This window comes from Phragmites australis, chromosome 21, assembly GCF_958298935.1.
Source record: "Phragmites australis chromosome 21, lpPhrAust1.1, whole genome shotgun sequence".
NCBI lineage: Eukaryota > Viridiplantae > Streptophyta > Magnoliopsida > Poales > Poaceae > Phragmites > Phragmites australis.
The window spans coordinates 6,959,677-6,978,402 of NC_084941.1; the positions used below are offsets into that span (position 1 = coordinate 6,959,677).

The 18,726-nt window shown below is 43.3% G+C and overlaps 2 protein-coding genes across 2 annotated transcripts; one reads left to right on the top strand and one right to left on the bottom strand.

Moving 5' to 3' along the window:
• Nucleotides 1-663: 663 nt before the first annotated feature.
• Nucleotides 664-5,521, bottom strand: LOC133904080 (3-ketoacyl-CoA synthase 12-like). Its single transcript, XM_062345552.1, has 2 exons — nt 4,657-5,521; nt 664-1,901 (listed from the first exon to the last, which is right to left on the bottom strand). The coding sequence occupies exons 1-2, from the start codon at nt 5,226-5,228 to the stop codon at nt 1,085-1,087; spliced, it is 1,389 nt and encodes a 462-aa protein (XP_062201536.1). The 5' UTR covers nt 5,229-5,521; the 3' UTR covers nt 664-1,084.
• An 8,646-nt stretch (nt 5,522-14,167) lies between these two features.
• LOC133903109 (salicylic acid-binding protein 2-like) lies at nt 14,168-14,866 on the top strand. Its single transcript, XM_062344472.1, has one exon. The coding sequence runs from the start codon at nt 14,168-14,170 to the stop codon at nt 14,864-14,866; it is 699 nt and encodes a 232-aa protein (XP_062200456.1).
• The last annotated feature ends 3,860 nt before the right edge of the window (nt 14,867-18,726 follow it).

The following is an 18,726-nucleotide window of genomic DNA, read 5'->3' on the forward strand; positions in this document are numbered from 1 at the left end:
TAATTGAGCTACAGTTGCATCACAATCAAGCCCTACCGAGCTATTCAAGCTAGGCTCGGCAATCCTATATAGAAGCTCGAGTTTGGTTTATTTGGAGTTTGAGCTGTGCTTGAGTGGAGTCTATAACGAATCGAATTCGAGTAGATCCTGATGCCAAGTTTTTTTAACAACCCTACTGCCAGCCCTGTCCAGCAGGCTAAGCTTACGTGGCCCGGTAGCCGTGCGCTCTGTTCCCTGTGGCCACATCGTCCCCGCCCTACCCCGCGGCCAGCAACATTCTGCTTCGAGAATCTCACAGTTTTTTCATAGAATCTCAAGGCCAGGTTCTAAAGGCTACTTCCTTCTTTCTTATTTTGATTTTGAGTTCACTTGTGTTCTATGGTGATGCTGTACACGTGTGTTACGACCAGGAAGAATCCCCCTATCCAAACTGGGGATGGGCATGGATCATCCACTGATCCACTCTAGTTTAATTTAATCAACTAATTAAATTATCTAATTATTTGATTAAATTAAAGTAGAGTGGATAAACGGATACTCATGGATGATCCATGCCCATTAGAGTCTGTTTTGTTGAGGGATTCTACTCTACATTCTCAATGGCTACCACACTATGGGTATGATCTTTATTACAGCACCATCAATCGTTGCATAAGAACGCCATTAACAAAATAATCTGCTCTTTAGTCCATCATCATCGTAGTAAACAACAACAACATGACACCGACCACGACGTACAAGGATACCCAAAAAGACAACGAAAAAAAGCCATATCCCCTACAATCCACAGGCTCTCGCCCACAGCTACGAAAGTTCTCTTCCTTCCCATCACCTTCAAAAGAATCATAAGCTATATATACCTATGAATCCTTAGCTTAATTTGCTTCTTCTCCTTAAGTTCTTGTGTTCAACTTAACTAATCAACAGAGTAATAACATTTACCGGTAATCCATCTGTTTATGGACACCCTGTCTTGAAGTAAGTTTGATCCATGCAGGCATGGTGCAAGCTTCGATCCTTGAACCTGTTGAAGAATCGATATCTATGTGTGGAGTAGTGCATGCATGGATGGATGAGAATGAGATCACAAGTTCATCATGTCCTTGACGAAGCCGTACTTCTCCATGAAGGGGTTGGTGACGTCCTTGGGCGGGTACTGCTCGATGCAGTCCTTCCAGACGCCGGCGTCGGCGGCTGGCTTCTCGACGGTCCAGATGCAGCTGTTGCACTTGAACCCGGCGCCGAAGGTGAGCATGAGCACGCGGTCGCCCTTGCGGAGCCGGCCCTTGGCCTCCATGTACCCGAGCACGTACCAGACGCTGCTGGCGGAGGTGTTGCCGAAGCGGTGCAGCGTCATGCGGGAGGGCTCCAGGTCGTGCTCGGTGAGGGTGAGCCCCTTGCCGACGCCGTCGATGACGGCGGCGCCCCCCGTGTGGACGCAGAAGTGGTCCACGCCGGCCTTCATCCGGATGGTGAGGTGGTTGGAGCCGCGCTGCGCCTTCTTGCGCGCGAGGCGCGCGGAGAACGTGGCGCAGGCGAGGCGGAGGAGCTCCGGGAGCGGGAGCACGCGGGGCGCCAGGACGCGGAGGTTGTGGATGAAGGCGTGCACGGCGGCGCGCGGGAGCTCCTTGCCGAGGTGGAACCCGGGCCTGCCGGCGTCGTCCTCCATCTGGAGCGCGCAGTTGTAGGCCTCGTCAGAGCCGCCGGTGTGGGTGCGCACGAGGTGGCAGAGGCGGAGCTTGGCGTGCTGGCGGAGGCGCGGGTCGTTGGTGAGGAAGTAGGCGCAGCCACCGGAGCGGAAGAGGCAGTTGCCCAGCATGAAGGACCGCTTGTTGCCGGCGTACCAGTTGGGCGCGATTGACTCCGACGTCATCACCAGCGCCACCTTTCCCGCCTGCGTCCTGCAACGTCGTCCGTGCATCAACCAACACATTCAGTACCTACGTACGTATGTACGTATGTACGTATGGGATACTAGTATATTTTAGCAGGAGTACTGGTAGCAGATACTACTATCTTAATGCTACTAATAAGTACTTGAAATTTGAAAAACCATGTTTGCAGAAGTAAAATGAAGGATTTAGACAATGAAATACAATGTACGGCATTGCTATCCCCAAACGAGAAATGTCAATTTCACCTGGAAGAGCCTGACTGCCTGAGTCGAGTCGATAGGGTTAATCATATATGTTAAGCGTTTACAAGTTCTATGAATAATAAGCTTTTGCAGGTTTGGAACTTTTTTTTTCTTTTTTGTAACTTGTAACCCATGAAACGACATGGGCCAAAATGTGGGAAGGCAACAACACCGATGGAAAGGCAAGAAATTGTCACAATCTCATACCCGTTCGTTAAAAAAAACAAATGGGAAGGCCAGAAATTACTCCGTATAGCAGACAGACAGCCCATAGGATAGGAGAACAGCACAGCTCCAACAGCACAGGTTAGGTCCAGCCAGCAAGAAGAGAGAAATGCAACTTCACATATATTTATGGACGTATGGTTTATCTTAGCTACTTACAAATTCATAGGATACAATCCTATCGATTAATTCTCTCATCATCTTATGATTTTTTACTAGCATGAATCTTAATATAAATCAATAGGCCTGATAAGCCACGCACGTGTATGGACCGGTGAAAGCAAGAAGCCATTCATGTCATGCCTGTCTAAAAGCAAACCAAACTTGGTGAGCCGGCATTAAACGGTGGTAGAGTGGTAGAGTGGTAGTGGTAGAGCAGGGGCAGCACAGCAGGTAGCCGACTAGCAGCAGCAGCTGGCTCACATCACATGTACTATTGTGACAAGGGCAACTCAAGTGACCGAGCAGTTAGCTTTTTATTATTGTAGTGTATATATATATATATATATATATATATATATATATATATATATATATATATATATGAAGATGAAACTGATATAAGAACAAATCTTACTATGAGATATTTTAGAGAACTGACTCTTAAAAGAGAGAAAAATAAAAAATAGCTTTAAGCATCGTAAGATATGCGAAATTTAAAATAAAATCTTTTAAGAAATATGCCGAGAGAAATAAAAGATTGCAGTAAGAGATAAACATGCCATAAACTTCAGCCACCGCAGCCATGCACTTCACTCACTCAACCACATTTATTCCCGTGTCCGTGTCCATGGTGGTGTCAGACTAGATGGATCTTTGCTCTTTCACAGGATGGGTTGAGAAATAAGAGGGTTGGTTGGTACCAACAGCAGCACATTGTAGAATATGGAGGAACAATTTATGGTTACCCTTTTGGTGCTGTGACAAATGGTAGTATAAAGATGTAAGATAAGATGCGCCTCCCTAGTTTCACTGATGAAAAATTTGGCACCCCTACGTTTTAGTACCGTGTTCCGAAAATCTTTTTTTTTTTTGGATTTCTGTAGAATTAGACTGTTTATCACGCAATTCTTTTGAAAAAGAGACCAAAAAGAGGCCATGGCGATGCTAATCCGCATATTTGTTTTCTAGGATTGCTAACTTTTGTCTGGCCGAAAAGATGATCGATTATTTTCATCAGGAAGGGACAGGTACCAAAAAGGGTACCAGCAGTCCTTGGGCTTTTGCTGGGCAAGGTAGCTAGGCATAGTAATATAGGCATCTATCGGTTAAAAATCGCTTTAATTATTTTGATCCGATCTGACTAGCTTGCAGATGGATTGAATGGCATGGAACCAAACCACATGCACTGTGTACAACCATGCCTGTAATTTGCAGCTAGGGACCAACTAGTCATAAATTTTTGCTCAGCTTTAGGCTTTTACCTGCACACCATTTAAGTTACACAATCAAAACAATTCCGACACATAGTCTTGTCTTTTTTAAGGATGACAATGGATCGAATTAGGTACAAGTTTTGCAAAAACCCATCCATTTGCAAACAGAACCTAGAAATACAACCCGCACTTGAAGTGTCTATCGGGTGCAAAACATAACCCGAACAGGTGCTTGAAACCCAACGGGTCTGTCATGGCAGCAAAAAAGACGCATCCATGGATCATCTCCATGTGTCTATTACAAATTTCAGACTTAGAAAATACATTTGAACAACATAAATAATTTACGGCTTGGGTATTTGGAAGTGTTTTTTTGATAGGTGTTTGACATAAATAATCTATGAATTTCAAACTATGAAAGTACCGGCACCCTTAGGACACCTACAGGTGAAATCACAAACCCACACCTTGACCTATTTCGGGGCCGACCTGCCAAACCCGTGGGTAAAAATTCACACCGGCACCTGTCGAACGCAAAACCCAGGGGTATCGGAATCCATAGATCTAACTGTCATCCCTATTTGCGTTAATTTTCTTTTTAAAAATGAAAATATTGTAGAAAACTGTTTTAAACTCTTTTTCATTTGACTCCTTATGTCCTTGATGCAGCGGTCTTTGAAATACGGGAATTTTTCTTATTTTGGAGGAAACTGAATGGTTTAAATTCTTTTGTTCCAAATATGTGCAAAATAGCATACTAGCAATAACTGCAGCCTGATTTGTTCAAGAATTTACGTCAGTGTGCACACCCGGACTTATCTTAGCCGTTGTAATTTCGAAACAGAGAAATAAATGGAGGAATAGACACAACTAATTAAAATATTATAGAGCGAGAGGGAACGCACAAATAAAAAGTACCTGAAGAAGTTTTTGACGAGGTCGAGCGCGATGAGCGTGGCGCTGCACCCCATGCCGGTGAGGTTGTACACCTTGACGTCCTCTCGGAGGCCGTAGCGGTTCACGACGCGCGCCGAAAGCGACGGCGCCGGCGAGAACATGGACACGTTGACGACGAGCACGTCGACGTCGGCGGGGCGTATGCCGACTCCCCCCGGCGCCGCGGACCTGGCGAAGAGCTCGTCGAGCACGGCGTGGAAGGTCTCGTCCATCTCGTCCATGCCCTCGCGGAGGCGGTCGGGGCGGGCCTCCCCGCCCTCGATCATGTTGCGCGGGCCGTACGTCTCCTCGCCGATGCCGGAGTTGACGATGACCTTGAGCAGGAACTTGTACTCCTCCAGCCCCAGCAGCTTGTTCCGCTGGATGATCTCGCCGCACAGGTCCGTCGGCAGCTTGCGGTCGTCCGTCGCCTTGTAGCACACGTAGTCCAGCAGGTAGCAACGCCGCCGCCGCGCCCGCGCCACCAGCAGCCGCGCCAGCATCGCCGCCGAGTACGCCAGCAGCGTCAGCGTCAGCATCGTCACCAGCTCCATCGCCACCACACAGGCTAAACAAGCAAACACTTCTTGCTCTTGATCTTGTCAAGATGGGAGATCTAGCTAGGCTTGATAGGGATATGGCAACGCGCAACGCGTGAGGTTGCTACTCATGGAGACGGAGGAGATGGAGGGGAAGGAGATGCGTGTGACAATGTGAGTGTGCTTGCTCAGCTGAGCACCCCGAGCCTCCAGTTCTAATAGTAACGAGCTGGGAGTGTGGGTGGGGTTGGTGGAGAGGGATGAGAGGGAGGAAATGACGATTTATTAGGTTTTGTTTGGAAGCAAAGGTAGGTAAATTCAGGTAGGAAATCTCTAAGGGGATTTAAAGGGCACTTTATTTCTCTGGCGCGATTCCGTCCTTTCCCTGCTACTATTTGGGGGCGGAAGGGATAAAATCCTAGAACAAAAAGAAAGAACGAACACTACACTAAATTTCAATTGTGATTCCAGATTCTAATTCATTAATATTATCACCAATTTCCAATAAACTCTATTTGATTCCGTGAGCAAAATGAGCGATCTTTCTATCAAATCAAGTTGATACTGGACACGCCTGGCGACGCGCACACCATCACCTCCAGCTCTAGAAGCACTGATGAGTCGTCCTTCCCTTCCGTAGTAGCGACGACCATTGCGGTCGACGTGCCTCCACTTGAGCCCTTGTCATCTGGCCCTAGCCCTGGTATTGTCATGGAGCGGTCGAGCAGGAATACGAACGTGTCCAGCGTCGGGAGCACGCACATGGGGAGCAGCGTCCAACTGGGCGCCGCGAGGAATTCATGATCTGCCGAGGCGTGGATGCTTCTTCCGTGAAAACGAAGGGGACCGAGCCGTGGAACCTAGGTTAGCCAGGTATCCAAACAACGAGGTCATCTGGCTCGGGGGAGCTTTCCCAAGGGGCCAATGCCCTAGGAAATGGCTGGGATCCCCACTAGGATTGGGGTTTCCAAACAAAGCCTTAGAGGGGTTTAGAGGAAGGGAAGGAGAGGAGGGTGGTTTTATAGCCTGAAGTTGGGAAAATTTCAATAGTTCATATAGATATATGGCTTATAAGACGGTTCATTTATATTGAGATTTGTGTTGAGATTTGTAGATAAAAAATTATGAGGTAGGTTTCAAAATCATCAGATAGATGAGTATCAGATAGAGGAGATGGATGGTTGAGATAGTCCGTATGTCCACACCCTCATGTGGAGTTAGGGATAACAATCCTACCTGTGGGTTCAGGTATTCGTGGGTATCGTGTCCGACGGGCGCGAGCAGTGGTGTGAGATTTCGCCCACAGGTATGGTGAGTCGGGTACCCACGAAATCACAGGTCGGGCTTGGGTATTTTAATCTACTCACAGGTATCCATGGTTATACGCATTAAGCACACCACAACCTAAAACTTTCAGCCCAACCCATCTCACCTAACCTTACCTCACTTAGCTCATCTCAGCGTCGCAGAGAGTCAGATACTCCACGCTAAGGCCGCCCCTGGCTGAATCCACCGCTAGGGCACTCGGCTGCTCCCACTCCACTCCTGTTGTCTCCTCCTCTCGATGTGTTCTGCTTGCTGCAGTTCGTCCGGTCAGAACCGTCGCCTAAGTTCGTCTCCCCGACCCAGCGGGATCCTCCTGCAGGCCATCGGCTTCCTCGCGCACTCGCACTGCCCTGCGCTCGGCTGTGCCGCGCTGCCACCCGCCTGGATCTCATCGCTGGCCGCTCTACTGGTGAATCTCGCCATCGGGATCTTTGCGTCGGCTCTCACCCTCAGCTGGCTCCACCTGCCGTCGGCCTCTCGCCCACACGCCACCGATTCCGAGCGCTAGATCCACGTCGCCGCCCTCTGCCACCCCCTTTCCCAAGCGCCGCCCCAGTTGGCCCCGTCCCTGAGTGCTGCCCCTAGCCGCCACCGTACCCAAGCACCGCCTTCGGCTCCCCCTTCCCTAAGTGCCTCTCGCCAGCTGCAGTCAATGAGCGCCGCTCCTGACCGAACCTCGTTTCCCGCGGGTGATCCACAGGTTTCGAGTACCTGACAGGCACAGATATGAGCACAATATTATGCCATCACCCTTCGTGGGTGTGGGTCGAGTAACCTGAATCGGGTTTCTAGTCAGGCACGATTCTGCTTCGCTTGCACCCGACTGACCTGACCTGTTGCCATCCTATGTGGAGTTACCTTTCGCAAAGGGGAGGGGCTCACGAGAGAACCTTCTTCCATCTCTGTTTTATTTTTCTGCATCTTCTTTTGCTTTTTTGTTCTTTTCCGGAAATGTACATGTATTTACTACTGTTTTTGAAAAAGGGTTATATGAATGGCATTATATGCTATGCAGGGCTACACGGCCCATTGAATTCAATTGGAAAAGTGCAGTGATGGAGGTGGACAGAGAAGTTGAGGCGCGGGGCTTTGTTAATTTTTCTCTAGCAAATGTTTTGTATGTATTGCTTCTGATGGGATAACATGGCTGGTACAGAGAACTGATATACCGTGTGTACATGTCATGCTCTATATAGCACCACTGTTATAGAAAAAATCATCACTGTCAGTTAAAAATTGATATCACTCTCGGTTTTTAAACCGATAGTGATAATCCATATTTATCATTGTCGGTTTATGAACCGATAGTAATAGTAAGTATCATTACCGGTTCAAGTGTTGAATCAACAGTGATAGTAAGTATAACTGCTGATATAAATCTTGAACGAGCAGTGATAACCCTACTATCATTACCGGTTCAAGGTATGAATCGATAGTTATAATTTTTTCAGATGTACAAAACTACTCTATCGCGAACTCTTTAATATGAGGATCTATCTTAAGTTTGATGTCAGATACCCCATACCGAAATATTCAAGGCAGAGTATTTTATACCTAAATCCAAAAATAGAAACAGATATTGTGAAACTACTGTTTCAAGAGCTCTTCAGACTTTTCACGTCAAAAAGCTCTTGATACAGCAGCTCTGCCGTATCCGTTATACATCTTGCACGCTCTTCAGATGTTCCGACTGAATTTACTACAAGAGTGACAATAGTAAGTCTAAATAAACGGTAAAAACGTAATCTTTAACACTCAAACGAAGAAGGAGAAGTGTCTTTTGCCATTTCTTTATATCTATCTATTGCCATAACCATCTTCACACAACAATAGCGCAATGGAGACGTGAGAGAGGAGATGAGGAGACAAAGAAGGCAAGTGGCTGCGCATTGTACTATTGTAACTAAGCCCAATTTATACACGTTTCGCACAGAAAAAAATCCCGACTTTTCATAATGCCATGCAACCTATGGGGCGGCAGCCGGCAGGTAAGATTTCTATGTGAGAAGATGTAAGAGTTGGGTGATTTAGAGTGTTAGATCATTAATTACTCAGTGGACAAGGGAACAATGTTTTCAGGAGAAAAAAGTAGTCTAGTGTTTTATGGTCAGACCAAAAGTTTAATTCTGACCCCTTAAACTGCAGCAGTTAAATTTAGGACTGGGGTCTGTTGCAAATTGCAGTAGTATATTTTTTCCAAGATTTTGGAGCTTTAAACGCATCAAAGGCAGCTTTTATTCTACCGATGTAATGTAAAATTTGGTGGTGCATGGCTACATGCACGTGACATACAAATAGACATAGTTTGTTAGTAAATGCATATTTATTTACAGACCAACCAAATGCGCTTTATGTTCTTCAGTACCTTTGGCTCGACTCTAGAGCTAGTCTCGCGCATCTATACGAGCTAACTTAAATTTTCATCCTTAAAAATACTATTACAGTATCCCTTATCACTATTATAGTATCCCTTATTTTTTCATCTCCAGCAGCTAACTTATTTCCTACCTTTCACTTTTTTTTTTCTCTCTCATGGATCCGCAGATTTGCTGTTCGTTTTCTCTCTCCGCAGTACTGTAGCACCGAGCTGGAGTTGCTGCAGTGCACCGCAAATCACTGTAGCAGCTTGATCTGAAAAAAGCCACCTCTGCTGGAGATGGTCTAAGCACAACATTTTAACAATGAATGTTATAGCTAAAAAAAATATATTTGATAGCCATAAAGATTTTACAATAATAAGATCCAAAATACAAATTGTTCATAATAACGACATCTCAAGTAATATAAAAGAACTACAATAGTCAATAGTCTTTCTCTTAATTTTGAGTTCTGCAAAATTTGCATAGCATTCATTTTCCAAATTAGACCATAAGTATATGGATCAAGTAAATCACTAGTGCATGTCATTCATTTTCCAAATAGTCTTTCTCAGTAACAGTACATTATTGTAAGACGGTGACGAACCGGAGAAGCCGTGCCTATAGCTGTAGAGGATGGCGTCCTTGGCCTTTTGGTCACTTGCTTGCGCCGCTGCCACGTTCGGAATTGGTACCAACACCCTCCATCTCGTCATCTTGTGTGCGATGCGTTAGGCCAATTTGGGACCTTAGATGGTTGGACGTTGCCTCCACGTTGCGCGTGGGAGTTGCGTCGTTCGTGTTGGATGTGAGTTAGATTTGAGCCATCGAAGTGAAGAATATGATACATAGTTATTTTTTTGGCAAAAAATTTGGATGTACATCTGTACATCCACAACCCATATGGGCTGTCGCTGCCCACAGCATAGTGTTTTTTTTCCTTCTGGGATGGTACACTAGAGTGTTTGATTTCAATATTGATGGGTTCAGGACAAAGAAAAGAAACATCGTGAGATTGTAGAATCAAATTAGTTTCTCCAGAAAAAGCTAGCAAAACTATTCATGAGAATGCCAGAAAAGCAGAAGTGTTCGCACTACTTTACCAGTTTCCCCATCTATAAGTTATTCTATTTCGTCCTTCACAAGAAAAAAGTCGTTGTTTATTTAAGGAACGTGCTACGATGAATGAATTTATGTGAACATGGCAATGTACTTGCATGTTGTAATGAATCAATAATGCATATATGAATGTACACATCCCGAAAATCATAGTGCAAAATTTGGAGCATATTAGCTAAAGAAAATGAGATTGCAGGGGAAGACGTCTCTCAGCTCTTGTGATCCTCGAACTCTGGTAGGCTAAGTGAGTTCTTTGCTCCCAACCATAAGCCGGTGAGAGTACCGTAGCATATTAACTCAAGAACTAGTAAATCGTAGTAACATATAAATGGTTCGGATTAGCAGCTGGGTGCTAGATCACCCTTTATTTGGACTATTTAGGAAGAAAAGGTGGCATTGAAAATCAAAATTTAACTCCAAAACCGGGCATTTTGATGCCATTGACGCTCAAAACCGTGCAAAATACTCCAGACCCTAAACAACCGTGGGTTCGATCGCCCCACTAGGACGCACCAGGGGCGAATCCAGGCTCATAGCAGACTAAGCTTCAGCCTGGACCATGGACCCAAATCACCTTTTATTTATTATAGAATTAATAATTTTTTTAAGATTTGATCAAAATTTGAATGGACCAGCCTGTGACTTAGCTCAGGGCTGGTTCCACCCATGGGACGCACTATGTAGACGTGCCATCCTGATATAATTTAGGCAAATTTGAAATTCTTATATGGATTATTGGATTATGTACGAAAGACGGTGGCAAACTGGAATGCAAGTTGAAGATTTCGCCTTAGGTGCGCGATCCTGAATGCAATTTTCAAAATTCGGTGTTGCTGATTTGGACGCCAACAATTAAGCCGGCTGTCAATATAGGTTTGGCAGCATAGGACACCAGCCAAGAACACAGTGGTTTAAGACGAGGGGGTATTTTGCTAGGTTTGAGAGTTGGAGGGGTCAAATTCCGAATTTCGAATACCCGGGGAAAAAAAATCACAATTTTGAAGTTGAGAAGTACGTGTGTGATCACCACGTGCATGCATGACTGCATGCAGCTCGGTAACGTACGCCCATGCTGCCAGATCAATGCTTTGGTTCGTTTTCAGATATTTTTTTAAGCAACGACCGGGGAATCTTGGATCCTTATCTTGCATGTGCACATTCAATTCAATTCAATTCAGAACAGATCAGATCACGATTCATTGTTTCTTTGCTCTTGTAGAGAGAATTTTGCAAGAGGGAAACTTTGTAGTTCTTTCGACATTCTCGTAAGAGTGACAACAATATTCCTGGTATGGCAAGACCCGCAATTTCACATGCAGGGAGCTGGTGTACGTCGTCTCGGTGCGCTCTTGTTACGGATATGTATGAGCTTACATCAACTACGCAAGATGTGAGGATTGAGAATAGCAAATGATCAAGAGAGGGCAGAATAGGGTAGCGCATGAGTAAACTGAGATCAGTGCTATAGGAGGTTAAGTGGTTGTGTTGTGAATGTTGGCTTCACTACTTCACAACATTATATATGTAGCGTCCTATCAGTGTCGGTTCAACAGTAATCGAAACTGAAGATGTATCAGTGCCGTTTTTTAAACTCCCGCGCGCGAACAACAGCTGAGGAGATAAGAAATGGTACTGATAGTCACTATCAGTATCAGTCTAGATACGAACTGGCACTGATAATTGTTACTGTCATAGTTTATCTTAAAAAATTCATAACTTTTTTGCACGAAGTCGGACGGGAAAAATTTTATATGAAAATTATAGCTCTCGATGAGATCTATAACTTTGTAGTTTAAAACTTTTTAATTTGAGATCATTTAAATGCCCAAATAATTATAATAAAGTTACAGCAGTTGTCGATGGCAGCTCACATTAAAAAAATTCATAACTTTTTCACACGATGGGGAAAAAATTTATATGAAAATTGTACCTTTCGAAGAGATCTACAATGGCAGCTCATATTAAAAAATTCATAACTTTTTTCACACGAAATCGGATGGGGAAAAATTTTATATGAAGATTATAGCTTTCGACAAGATCTACAACTTTGTAGTTGATCAATTTTTTATTTGAGATCATTTAGATATCCAAATAGCTATTCAAATGTTTGGTCAGAAGATGTCAAAATGATTTATTTTGCTACTATACTCACGAACGGATGATAGCTGAGATGGTTAGAGGTGTCACGCGTACGCACAGGCTGTGAGGTCTTGAGTTCGAGTCTTTGTTGCCGTATACGAGTGAATATCACATGACTTTGCGAATATTGGGCGTGGTCGGGTGCGTAGTCTCTGGTCAGTGCCTCTGATCGTGAAAAAAAAATTGAAACTTTTTCTGACCCAAAAATGTTGAATCGAGACTGACTATAAATATCGGTTGGTAGCTCCAACCGGCACTAATAGTCCACTATCAGTGCTGCTTGGAGCCACCAACCAACACTGAAAATTACTATCAATGTCGGTTCCATACCCGGTACTGATAGTCAGTGACTATCAGTGCCAAGTAATCAGTATCGGTTCAAAACCCATTACTGATGACGATTTTGAACCAGCACTGATGAGGTGTTTTGATGTAGTGCTCTTTTACTCTCGGGTCCTCGTATGGGTAGTGATGAGGAGTTGACAAATAAATAATTAAGGATTTACTATAAATATGGTATATCCTAAAGATATATAGATCACCATCGTATATGTGTCTTTCATTCGATATGGTAGGTTTTATAACCACTGTGAGGTAAATAAGACATGTATATAATCTAGACTGTTTACCGTGTTCTACACAAAAACCATCCCTGATTTAAAATAAAATTCTTCAAATATTCATAAGTAATACAATCAAAAAAATTACATTCATATACTTCAAATACGGCATGTCTCCATAACCTAACTAAATAAAGGATGAGAGGGGTACGTCTTGGGGGAGGTTGACAGAGGTGGAGAGAAGAAACGAATGAGATAAGGGAAGCCAGAAGCTAGACAAACAATATGAAGTAAATCTATTCAGATAAGAGCATAAATTACTAATTAAGATTCACAACAGAGTCATGTCATGACTATATTCATCTGATAAGAGATTCAGTATTTAGAATACGAGAGAACCCGTGGATTAGCTCTAGATACATCTTCATTGTAATTGTCCTTTTTCTGAGAATAATTGAGGCGGAACATGGAATAAGGCTATTATTCTGAGGAAGACCTGAACCCTGTATAAAATTTCATGTCCTCCTCTTCGACCTGTATAAAATTTCGTGTCCTACTCTTCAATACATATAGTTGATGATCTTATATCTCTCCTTTCAATAAGTATTTGTACATCTGTACCCAACCTCCCTCTAGGTTTTGGGACCAGTTCCGACAATTTGGACCTCCAATTCATGGGCCAAAAAAACCACGATCAACCATGTACATGCATGCGTGTATGATAGTGAATAATTCGATGAAATGTAAGTCAACATGGAGTTGTAAATGTATGGTTTATCTTAATCATTAATCTATTTCACATATTCACCATATATTGATTTTTCTCACTGTCTTCATAATTTTCTTTACATAACTCTTTAATACGAATATCAATACAAATAAATAGCTTTAAAAAGCCATATATGCGTAAGAAAGAGTGAAAATTTCGCATTCATGCACGCACGGCCGCGCCACTCGTTTACACTGTGGAAATGCGTCCTCTGCTCTAGAGGACGAGGTACACTACAGAGCTGTGGTGAGGCTCCGATCCGTATCTCTTGCAGTCACACAGACGCCACCGGATGCCATGCATGCACGACATAGCTAACTATCATGCATTTTGCGGCCTGCGGGATCTGTCTAGGCGGTTCACTCTAAATACCAACAGATCACGCCTGCAGCTGCATCTGCATGCATGTTACTCGTAGAAGAGCCGTAGCTTCCAAGGATGGCATGCATGCATGTCAGTACATGTCTGAACTGCTTGAGAATGCTCAAGAGTTGAGGTAGTCGATGAGTGATGGCCAGATGCACAGGATCATAGATGACGGCTTATCAATATTGTGATGGCTAGATACACTACTACAGGATCATAGATGACGGCTTATTAATGTAGGTTGTATAAGAATCGTCACAAAAATATATCAATATCGGTTCTTAACCTCCTACACTGAATAATAGTTGAGCCGTTAAGATGATTACTACAGTAAATGAGTCCAACGTTATCTCTTCCAGACGCAACCTTATGCCTCTCACCCTCTCTCCTCCTCTCATTTCTCCTCTCTATTTCCTCTCTCTCGATCTCTACTTTGTCTCGATCCAGGAATGGCAAGCGAGCGATGATGGCACAGAGGCGAGGCGCATCATCCTGGTGCTTGGCACGGGCCACGGCGGGTGGTGCTGGTACCGGGTCACCACGCTGCTTTGCGTCGCGGGCCACCGCGTGGATGCACCGGACCTTGCAGCCTCGGGCACCGAAGCACGCCCGCTCCACAACGCGCCCACCTTCGAGGACTATAGGCGATCATTGCTCGACCTTCTCTGCGTGCTCCTGGCGGGGGAGAAGGCGGTCCTGGCCGGCCACAGCTTCGGTGTCATGAGCGTCGCGCTCGCTGCGGAGGTGTTCCCAGAGAAGGTCATGACCGCGGTCTTCGTCACCGCGTTCATGCCGGACTGCACCAACCCACGCTCACACGTCAGCGAACAAGTACTTCGGTTCTCGACTACATGCATGTTGGTTATCGAGCTAGCTGAAGATAGTAGACCAGCGGCTGACATGATCCTTGTTTGGTTGTTTTCCCCTGTTGCCATCTCTGTGGAAGCTTCCCCTGTTGGACTGGGTGGACAGCGTGACAGACTCAGAGCACGTGGATTTCTTCTTCCATTTGTGTAACTGAATTGTGGAGTGTTAGTTCGATTTTTTGTAAATTCTTTGTAAATATGGTTTCAATAACTTGATTTGTGGCATAAAGGGAGAATAATATCATATGATTGTTTAATATCGTGTATATATGTTTCTGATTGTGTGAAATAGGGAAATTTTGATCTCATGTATCAATGGCGGCACGACAAGGTCCAGAGGTGGCATGCTGAGGTCCGGTGGCAGCACGAGGGGATCAATTTCTTCTCTTTTTATTTTTTTGTTTTAGAAAAAAAGTTCTACTATCGGTGGGATCCATGAATTGACAGTGATGATAAGTTTCTGTACCGGTTATTGATAATTACTGACTATCAGTATCGAATAATTAATAATAATTTATTATCTATTACTGATGATGATTTTAAACTGTCATTGATAATATGTTTTGTAGTAGTGATATATGGCTGACACCGACGAGTTGATACTGAAAATCTCACGTTCTTCAAAGGATGACATGTGTTCATGCTCTCCTGAAAATGTAAACTGCGCAGGATTTTTTAGAGTGGAGACGACGTTAATTCCATTAGCTTGGAAGATCACTGACGCAACTTTGTATGGTATATGAGCTGGAAATATCTATGATGACAGGGCGAAGCGATTCGTGGAGACATATCTGTCACTACGAAACAAATGACAGACAAACATCTGGGTCGTAATGCTGATGCATGCATGATAATCAGCCAGCAGAAACTATAATGATCGATGGATCGGATAAGCAGGCCGACAATGCATGTGGCGGTTAAGCGAATGCCTGTACTGTACGGTGCGAATTAAGGCCAGTAACTCATGTCGAATTAATCGTTCGTATCGATTGTGTTCTATGAACGCTGCATGAAAAAATTATAGGTAACAAGTGATAATCATTAGTATAGATGACGGTTTTTGTCATTATATAAGTGTGTCTCTCGTATGCTAAGCAAAAAATATATAAGTGACAGGTAACTTAGTTAATCGTTATTTATATGAAAATATAAATGATAGGTAACAAAATTACGGGTAAAGATGTTACTCATCACTTATGTATAGACTACTTTGTAGGTTTATTCTGTTTTCTGGCTATATCTTGAAGTATAATCAGGACTTGCCGACCGTCTTCTTCCTGCAAACAACAACAGTGCATTTAAATTCATATCGATAAACACACTTATATAAAAACTCACTTCATCACAGAATCACAAAGGTTACAAAATTCCAATCAATTCATCACAGAATCGCAAATGTTACAAAATTCCAATCAATTTATATTATGTAAGATCTCATAATCTAGGGTTTCTATAGTGCAACTCGCCGTATGGGTTGATGACTTCAGACATCATTAACTCAGCGATCCGTTGTCGAATCTTCGGGAGTGCAGCGTTGTTAAAAAACAAGCTGAAAAATCCTGCATAATTTGATATGTAACCAATATTATGTTATTATGGAATTAAACTAATTACTAAAATTAGTTACGAATAAACTTGTATGAACTTATATCGGGGGATTTCATTTCCTTTGCTCGGATCGTAAGGAGCATGTTCCACGTAACATAGAATTTGTAGGCGTTGCTCAGTGGTTGTTGATGGCACTGCTGAAAAGAAAATTTACTATTAGATCAAAAGGAAAAAACAGCAACAAAGAGCATTTGTTTGGTAGCATTTACCGCGAACTCGGTCTTATCTGCCAGTCTGCAGCCGTCTTTAGCGTTGTAGTTAGCATCAACTCGAATGTACTTGTCAAAAGATCTGTATAAAGAGAGGTCGATTATGGAACATTTGAATGTTAGAAAAGTTAAATATAAACTAATCCATACAGAACTTACGCGTTGAGAGGCCCTTTTACAGCGTTGTAATCACACATTCTAGATTTTTTGCCTTTTGGTTCTACTAGTCTTGATGAGTCAAGGTACCACACCAAGTTTCACTTGTGGCAAATTACCAATAAGACCTAATGGTCACCTGTGCTGTGGGCGCCCAATAGGTAGTCTATTTTGGAATATTGTTGCATTGCCTTGGCCATATAGTCCATAGCGTAGTCGCTATGAAGTTGGATGACCAAGATTGTAATCGCCTCAGGGTCAAGAAATCCGATGAGCTCTTTGTTCCTCTTTGTTTCTTTGATCAAGTGTCTATATATAAGAATATAGTTAGATTTAAGATGTAGTAGTATCAATTAATTAATAGCCAGTTTCAAGAGACTTACAATGTGAAGATTCGTAATAACGATACGTCCATGACATCAAGGTTGAAGAGGTCATATAAGTCATTAAAATTCACAAGGAAGTAGTCGCCTTCAGTTAAGAAGTTACTTCGTTTGTACTGTATGACTATGGGTTGAGCCTTGGTGTCTCTATAAGTTTGTATGTAGTAATTATGCAGGTCGACACATGCTTGCCTCGTCCTTATTTGGTTATCTACCGTCATCAAGGGCTTCTCATATTGGAATTTCGTGTGGGCACTAGTCCACGATGCTCTAATGTCCGTGGATTTCATCGCCGATACAATGGCCTTCGATCTCTTCGGCAAGTGCTCCTTAGAGCCTTTCTTCCCGGCTCTCTTTTCCTTCTTCTTTAGGCTCTTTGGGGGAGACAAAATTGGAGCTGGAAGCGAGGTCGCCGGATGCGGAGGAAAAGGCAGTGAAGCCAGCTTCTCTAGAGGAGGAGAAGACAGTGAAGTTGCCTTCTCTAGGAGTGAGGGGCGCGGTGGCGTTGCACTTGAAGCTGGTCTAGATTGGGATGCACTAGAGACCATAATATCGCCCCTCTTCCATTGGATCCTTTGACGAAGAGCTTCACCCAGAGTTATAACTTTATTATTGGGGGAAACTCCAACACGTGATCAGTGGCATTGTTATGTACCATGTCCACCATAACCACAACATAGCTAGCACATATCGAGACCGTATGTAAAATATGGACGTCTAGAAGCATGTCAGACCCGGCCAAATTACACCCGTCTTAATCAATAATTAAGTCGATTAAAATGGAAGTAATTCCGTCAGTCCTGATATATGCTCAACAAAGGCCAACATCACAGCATATACCGTTTACAACATTGTTTCATCAACAAATATGAATAGAGTACAAAGGTTTTAGCTTTTATTACAGACCTTGTTCCAAGCTGAACAAAAGTTTTAGCTTTTATTACAAACCTTGTTCCAAGCTGCATTTTCTACTTAGATCAGAGTTTTCAAACACAACGGAAAGATATTAATAAAACAAAAGACTAATGGCACCGTTGCCCATAAGGCACCCTCGAGACTAGCTCAGACGTTCGATCTATACTCATAGCCATCTCCAGCATCAGCGGGATAAAAGTACTCGTAAACGTGTTCATCGTTACCTGCATCAACTTAAGGACAATACACTGAGTACGAAGGTACTCGCAAGATTTACATAATTTGGGTATATACTATCCCGATTCCAAGGATAACACTTTAAGTTGAATAGCAAGGAATAGCCATAAAGTTAAGTTGACTTAGCGAAAAGTACTTTAACCAATCATTCTTTTGTAATTGTAGTTGAAATTCATGTAGCTCGCGAACAACGATGACATCCATCGCTCGACTTTTACCGATGACCTATGCAAGGCTAAGCAATTACCGCATCACTTTTAAGTTAGATCATGTCATGAAAATACCCATATTACAAGGATCAAGATTTACAACTTCATCAAGGTAGGTACGATGCAACAAATAGGATTTACCTGATTCGCGACATTGACTCCTTGTCACATGCATCTACGATATATAGCAAAATCTAACAAATTGACCAACTATTCACCAAAATATAGGAGAGATATGATAGATACTTGCATGATGCTTTCTTGATGATTCTTGCGCAACACTCATAGAATTTT

Excerpts from the sequence above, each read along its gene's own strand:
- LOC133904080 (XM_062345552.1), bottom strand. The coding sequence starts at position 5,228 with ATGGAGCTGGTGACGATGCTGACGCTGACGCTGCTGGCGTACTCGGCG. Across the intron at positions 1,902-4,656 it reads CTCGTCAAAAACTTCTTCAG|GACGCAGGCGGGAAAGGTGG; the intron begins GTACTTTTTATT and ends ACGACGTTGCAG.
- LOC133903109 (XM_062344472.1), top strand. The coding sequence starts at position 14,168 with ATGATTACTACAGTAAATGAGTCCAACGTTATCTCTTCCAGACGCAAC.